Consider the following 7,174-nt stretch of genomic DNA (forward strand, 5'->3'; position numbering starts at 1 on the left):
TGTACTCAATTTAGTTTCAGTTATCACAGGTTTTCTAACTTGTGAGTCAATGATCACAGGTATATTCTCTTGTTGCATTGAGTTTCTACTTTGAGGTCTGTGTTTTTAATGTAGTCTTTCTAAAGTATCTGTCTTTGAGTGTTCATAAGAGAAAATACCCTACTTGTCAACAGAAATAATGCAATTATTGAGAGGTGATACAATTTTGAATCACTTGACATTTAAGTGATATTGCACAGAAGAGTACTCACTTCTGTTGTATACTGTACATCTTTAGAGATCTAATCTAACCATTTAATCTCTATTTTATTGTCCTATTCTCACCCATAAAGACACACAATTCAGACAATGAGAACGAGGGAACTCTCCTCTTTATTATACTTTACTGTTTTAATCTCTTATATTTCTATGTTCTTTTATCTGCAAATTTGTAAATCACTTTGAATTACCATTGTGTATGAATTGTGCTATATAAATAAATGCTCCTTGCCTTGCCTATACTACAGGACTCTTCTACTAACTCTCAAACACAAACTATCAAGGTCTGGATTAGCCCAGACTATATCCTGTATTAACACAGATACTATAATTTGCTTCTTTAGTAATATCTCTGAACTGCTGCAGATATGACAGACTGAGAAAAGTGTGACTGTTAATGTTTAAGAATCCAGGTGTGGGGAGGTGCACTTAACATCACATAAATCAGAGCCCCACAACAATCAACCAATCATCAATAAATCAACTATGTGCAGAAAATTACGTAGAAGGTCAACGCGTTCCCAGTGTGTCACTGTTGAGCTTGTGTCCAAAGCATCATGTCCATGCTCCCCTTGTCAAGTATTTAATTTGTCGACATCCGGTGATATTTTCTTCTACTGTGGTATGACACTGTATATACCTTTCCAGATGTGTACAAGTTCTTTAAGAAACAATAAATTCAAAGCATTTCCTGCACCTTTTCAAATGTGTGCAACCACAACACATCTGCCTGAAATTTTGGGTGGGTTTTGAAGACCTAATCTCAGACTCCTGGTCATTTAAGATGACAGACCCTTTCAAGCATGAGCACTGAGCCATGGTTTCACAGTACTAAATATCTATCATTTTCTGTCATCATTATCTGTGTTGTCTTCTTAGATGAGATATCAGGAGTTACTCTCACACATAAATCTCCTCAAAGCGACACGCAAAGACTGTTGGAATGCCGGATAGTTGAAAGTAGCATTACATTTACATAACGTTCAAAGGCAAATTAGCAAATTTGCATGTTAGCATGTAAAGGGCACCCATATATTGCGATATCTACACTCGGGGTGTATCAGAGGGATATGTGTTATGTAGAAAGAAAGTAAATGTCATGAGATAGTAGTAAAACATGGCTAGTGATGTGAGTGTGTGAGTAAGATGGAGTAGGAGGGGTATGCGTGCGTGTGTGTGTGTGTTTGTGTGTGAGGGTGATCTGACAGTTCGCTAAAGTACAGAAGTGGCCTGGGGCTCCGAACGCAGTAAAAAAAAACCATCTCAGGGCCAAACACATACTGGCGGGAACGGAAGAAGCACCACACAGCAACAGATGCTGGGGATTCTCCAAACTAGCACATCGCGCCCTCATTAGAGACTCAGTGAGAATGTCAGTGCATATACGCTCAGCCAGCCAATGAGGTGGAAGACAGGAGTCAAGATTGCACAGGATACTGGGTGGATTTGGTTGTGATCTGCTCCTGATCTGGCACTGACAGTACTGGCAGGTCTGGGATAGTTGCCCAACTCTTCTGCAGTTAAGCAGATGCCTTAATTGAAAGTGACTTATCGTACAGTGAGAATGTGTGTTTGACTGGACATGACCTCCCTGGCTGCTTTATACATGACTTCAGTAGGTATGCTGCCAGTTCAGTTACAGGTGGAGTCAGTTAGATGGTTTGGTACACTCTGTACTGTGTACGGTAAGCAGCTGTTTGCTTTCTCAAGCCAACAACTTACACGCCACATGATACCAAGTAACGCTGAGAAGCTGACTGACAGGGAATCATCATACACATTTTTCTATTTTGTTAATATTTGTACGTTTTCGGTAAATACTTTGTTCTACTTATATATATTGTTGTTGTATGTCCTATGCACCAACCACACCAAGTAAACTTCCTGTATGTGAAAATATACTTGGCCAATAAAAATAATTCTGATTCTGATTCTGATAATGCAGCAGGAATACAGCATTGCGTGGTTAACTCACAGTGCTTTTGCACCACACAGACTTTGAATGGTCAACAACAGTATTTACAGTAAACACTCAAAACTCAGTCATCAGTCATCAATCAAGTGTCAAACTCCTTTTTTGCTTAGTCATCAATCTTGCGATTTCCTAGCTGCTGTACAGACAGTTCTTAATGGGGAGTGTATTAAGAACATTTACCTATTCAAAGTTCCAACCGATGTCACAGAGGCCTAGGGTCATTCCATAGAATTAGAGCATTCCATGTGCCGGATTTATGGGTCATACCCTATGGCTCAGTAGAACGTTGCATGCACTCACTGCAGTTGGAGCTCAAGTGGCCCCTGGCTCCAAAACAATGGACAGGCACACACAAATAAGGCAAAACACACACAGGCAGACACACATGCATGGAAGTTACAATTTGATCAGATGTGATTCTTTCCAGCTATCTATCTATGGCCTGGAGTGATGAGAGATATGGTCTGGAGTGATGAGAGAGAATAGAATTATTCGTTTGTTTCAAAAGTTCATGTCCTTGCCAAAAAGAAAACTAGCCAATGGTGGTTTGGTAATGAAGACTCCACAGGAACTGTCTGTCAGATTATCTCTTCAATTCACCAGGAGCAATTTGACGTCTGTGATCATGTCAATCAAACTGTTTCAGTTCAATGTTTATCCTCAAATATTAATTTCAGTGACATTGTTTCTGCCTGTTCTACATCGTATGTAAAATATGAGCTTGATGGCAATTATGAATTATGACTACATCACTGTCTGCGGATACAGTGACTACATGTGTGTTAAGTCTGTTCTTTCTACCAAGTTTCAAGAGGCCAATCTGTGTACAATTGCTGTACACATACATAAGGCCGCAGCTGAAACACAACACACTCACAACACACAAAAACAAAGTACCTTAACAACATTGATGATCTACAAGAGAAAGTAATTTAGAATATCAGGACTGCATTGTGAGGAACAAATAAAGCCATCGTCTGTTTGCTTGTTTCCAAGATAGACTCGCATTTGTTGGGAAACAAAGCATCTCTGGTAAAAAGAAGAGGCATGTGGTTGACACTACTGCCACCCAGTGGCCATTCTTCAGAATTTAGCAGCCATCTAAACTCTGAGAATTATAGAATACAAACTGTGGTACTCAAGTACACAGAGTGAATATATTTTTGGGGAAATTGTAAGAGTGAAAGATTTTAATATTTTTAAATATATATAAAAAAATGTATATTCAACATATAAACATATTCAACTCCATAAATGTAAAATGTTAAAATTATCCGCATTACAACTACCAAACTTGAACAAGTCTGCAACATGAACTTTTAAGCATAACTTATCCCCCCCCCCAACCCCCACACACAGAGGCACACATTATAGAAATAATTAACACACACAATAGAGATGCATACACTTAATTGTTTAAATAACATTCGCACCTGAGGACACCAACCAGGCCTAGAGTGATGCCTAGTGGTGCTGGAGTGATGCCTCCTCCGTCTCCTCCACCTGTCTTGTCAGCTCCTCCATCTCATCCTCCATGCGTTTGATGTCGCTGATTATGTACCTGTGGTTGGACTGGGCCTTGCTCAGCTGGCAGCGGAGCCGCTTCACTCTGGCGTCATATCTTCTGTTCTGGATCTGGTGAGGAAGTAGGGGGGGGGGGTTGAGAAGGTATGGATCTGTGCCTATCTGTCCATCCTTTATGCATCTGACCATCACCCAAAGATGCAGTTTTAATAAAGTCTTTGTGTTTTGTGTTATTTATCAGATTTCTGTCAGTGTGTCACACAAATTCTAATGATTATATACAGAACACAAACATATTCATGCATTATTCAGCTGTTAAATCCTAATCCAATAATGAACATCACTGCATCAGAACCAATGCATCTGTTTCAAGTACCTCAATATCCCTCCTTAGCTGTGCATGGACCTCCTGTTCGTTCTGCAGAAATGCCTGTTTCTCCTCTACCATCTCCCTTTTTGCTGATACTTGCCGCTCTAAGTCATCAATCTTGTGCTGTAGAAACACAACGTTCCTTTCCATTACGCAATGTAATGTAAGTGCATCCTCCCTTCCTTTATTTATGTTCCTTTTCTCCTTTGTTAGTCTGAGCTCTGCACGGGTGTAATTGAAGCCATTACATGTCTGGGCAGAATATGTTTGAAAACCTTCCAGTTTTGGACTTTTAAGGCTGCTGCCAACTTCAGTGCCGGAAGAACCGAAGGCCGGTATGTTACCATAGTGACCCAGATGTAGGATTATGGGCTCTGGTTATTATGTGTTCTGATTATCACCTGATTATCACATTTCTACTGTTCATAAATATTCACAAATAGTATTCAGGGGTTGAACTGAAGCAATCCTTCAGTTGTCTTTTTGCCATTTCTACTAAATTCCCAATGTAAAGTATAGTAAAAGCATTGTGATCATTTCTCTACTCTGCAAACTAAGGAGCTCACTTGTTTAAATACACCTCTGATGCTGTAAATCCCATTAAAGGGTGTCTGGAGTGTAGGGTGTGGCCTAGAGGGTAGCTATTTAAAAAAAGAATTCCAATGATTCAAGTTTCACCCGAAAGTTGGAGAGAAATTACAACAGATAAAAAGGTAAAGTTAACTAAACCAGACAAGTTGAACAGGGTGAGAAAAGAACATGAAAAAAAAATGGATTGCCAAGAGAACATCATTACACCCACTTGGGCCTCTTTGGCAGCTTGTCCCTCTGGGTTCTGTAAATCCATCTCAAGAGCGTCTCGTTTTTCTCTGAGCCGTTTGACCAGCTCTCTTGCCTCCATCAGTTCCTTGTATATAGGCATCTGGCTCTCTGCCTCAGCGATTGCCATTTTGTGATCCTCCATCTTGTTTCTGTAGGCGTTGTAACTAGCCAGTGAGGACTGCTGGCTCTCCTCCTGCTCCTGAATCTGGAGCTGCAGTTTCATGTTTTCCGAGTTGATTTCATGCAACTGTGACTCCAGGCTGCTGTTGCGACGTTTGATCTGCTTAATCTCACACAGCAAGCCATTAAGCTGCCTGTCTGAATTTTTCAGCTCAAGCTCAACAGCCTCACAAATACTCTTCTGGTCTGAGAGTGTGTCCTGTTTTGTGTAATAAATAAATAAATAAATAAACAACCGAGTTATTGATGGCTTACAATTTGTATGTTTGTGTAGCAGGTAAAGACCAGCATCTATCTTTCATTCCATGTTGGTCCACCAGTGTCCTTTAAGTACTTTATTGCTCACTCTAATCAGTCCTATTTGCTGTTACGTCTTCCAGCTGTTTAAATTTCCTAATTTCAAGCTATGTTTTCAGTATTAAAGAAATATTATCGTTATGATTCACTTCATTTGGATAGCCCACCATACCATCTCTATTGGCATAGGTTTGTTGACAATGAGGAATATATACAGTAATACAAATAGCCGAAATAATAATGTTAGTTTTAGTAGCCATAGTAGTGGAAGTGGTACAAAACGGCCATGGATTAGCTAATTAGCTAAGGTACAGTAGGTTTGTAGTGCATGTCCAGTAACTTAACCTGCAAAGCTTTCAGTGTTTGTTGCTTTTCCTTCAGTTCGTTGGCTTGAACCTCTCCCTGCAGGGAGACCTCCTCAAGAGTTCCCATGAGAGAAAGCTGCCTCTCTGGATAGAAGTTAGATACCTTATTACATTAATTATTTTCTAAAATGTGTGCACAGGTTTACACGGTACAATTACATCGTGAAAAAGTGTTACCTTAGCAACTGAAAGATAGAGACAGTGCTAGGCTAATAAGACTGTAGCAGAACTAGACAGTAGTAGAACAGAACAATGTGACTTAGTTATGTAACTGACAAGATTATCTTATGAATAGCCCAGCACTGAGGCGCAGTCAGTAACCGATGGGTAATATATTTTACTAATACAAAACGTGGTCAGAAAAAATCGTAAAGTAAAAGTAGTTCATTACTAACTGACTGAACAATGTCTGTCAAGATAAGCTAATGCTAACTGGCTATTAGTAGCTTGTCAGCCTTGCCATTCACTACTTGTTTATTTATTTATTTCAGTAGGCCTAATTTAGCGCAGGCCTTTACAAATTGTAAACTTTACCACACCGTAATACAGATTTCAGGCCTACAGTAGTTGCTGTACATTATTCAAGTTTCAACATTTTTGGTCACTTACCATCACCAACATTGTCCTTGTTCACCATGATGCACTCCATGATGGCTCGTGCAGAGTGCTGCAAGGACGAGTGGCTTACGATTCTAGAATATAAATTGTGAAGTTAGGGTGATTAGACTATGTAGAATCTCTTGACAGGAAGTAAGAACTGTCGACATGGTGAAGCTGTGTCTTTTATTATTGTGATGATTACTATTTATTATAATATAAACCATTGGCACAACCAGTAGGCTAATAAAAAAGTATTAATAAAAGCTACCAAAAAGGCCTTACAAAGACTAGACAAAGGTATAAATGCTTCGTTAATCTAGTGATTTACATGGTCATCCTTGACCATGTGTCCCTTCTCTGTGTGAAGTACTGAGTGGTGGAAATATTTGCACAGTTGTCTACACTTTGTGGTTCGTGGGAGATGACAGTTAAAATGTCTATCCTGGATGTTTACATTTGCCTTTGTACTCTGCACTGGCTCCACTTGAAATCCACACTGGTGTTTTTCAAAGTCAGGGTGCAAAACCAGCCAGTTCCTCCCCCAGGGGGAAGATTTATTTCATCGTAAATCTCAGCAGTGCAGCAAGGCGTTGTTCGTTTGAAGGGCTTGTTGATTTAATTGTGATTTCACTCTGTCTGTGCTTGTGTTCCGAGTCGAGACTGGAGTCATGAACCTTTTGTAAGATTTCCGTTTTTCCATTGTGACTCATCCCTTGGATTTGGTTTGAGACATAGATGAAGGCTTCCCATAGCCAAAGGCTTAAAAGCAAGGTTATTTGGTCT

At 39.8% G+C, this 7,174-nt stretch overlaps 1 protein-coding gene across 1 annotated transcript; it reads right to left on the bottom strand.

Annotated features, from left to right (window-relative positions):
- Positions 1 to 3,405: 3,405 nt before the first annotated feature.
- Positions 3,406 to 6,527, bottom strand: LOC105893254 (coiled-coil domain-containing protein 122). The gene is made up of 5 exons (XM_042702948.1): positions 6,401 to 6,527; positions 5,772 to 5,875; positions 4,930 to 5,328; positions 4,134 to 4,250; positions 3,406 to 3,868 (listed from the first exon to the last, which is right to left on the bottom strand). Exons 1-5 carry the CDS (start codon positions 6,438 to 6,440, stop codon positions 3,698 to 3,700), a joined length of 831 nt encoding a protein of 276 aa, XP_042558882.1. The 5' UTR covers positions 6,441 to 6,527; the 3' UTR covers positions 3,406 to 3,697.
- Between the last annotated feature and the right edge of the window lie 647 nt (positions 6,528 to 7,174).

Source organism: Clupea harengus, chromosome 21, assembly GCF_900700415.2.
Source record: "Clupea harengus chromosome 21, Ch_v2.0.2, whole genome shotgun sequence".
Taxonomy (NCBI): domain Eukaryota; kingdom Metazoa; phylum Chordata; class Actinopteri; order Clupeiformes; family Clupeidae; genus Clupea; species Clupea harengus.

Bases quoted from the DNA above. Each gene is read 5' to 3' on its own strand.
- LOC105893254 (XM_042702948.1), bottom strand. From the start codon at position 6,440: ATGGAGTGCATCATGGTGAACAAGGACAATGTTGGTGATG. The intron at 5,876-6,400 runs GTAAGTGACCAA...ACTTCTATCCAG, and splicing joins CAAGGACAATGTTGGTGATG to AGAGGCAGCTTTCTCTCATG. The intron at 4,251-4,929 runs GTGGGTGTAATG...GTGTTTCTACAG, and splicing joins AAGCTGCCAAAGAGGCCCAA to CACAAGATTGATGACTTAGA.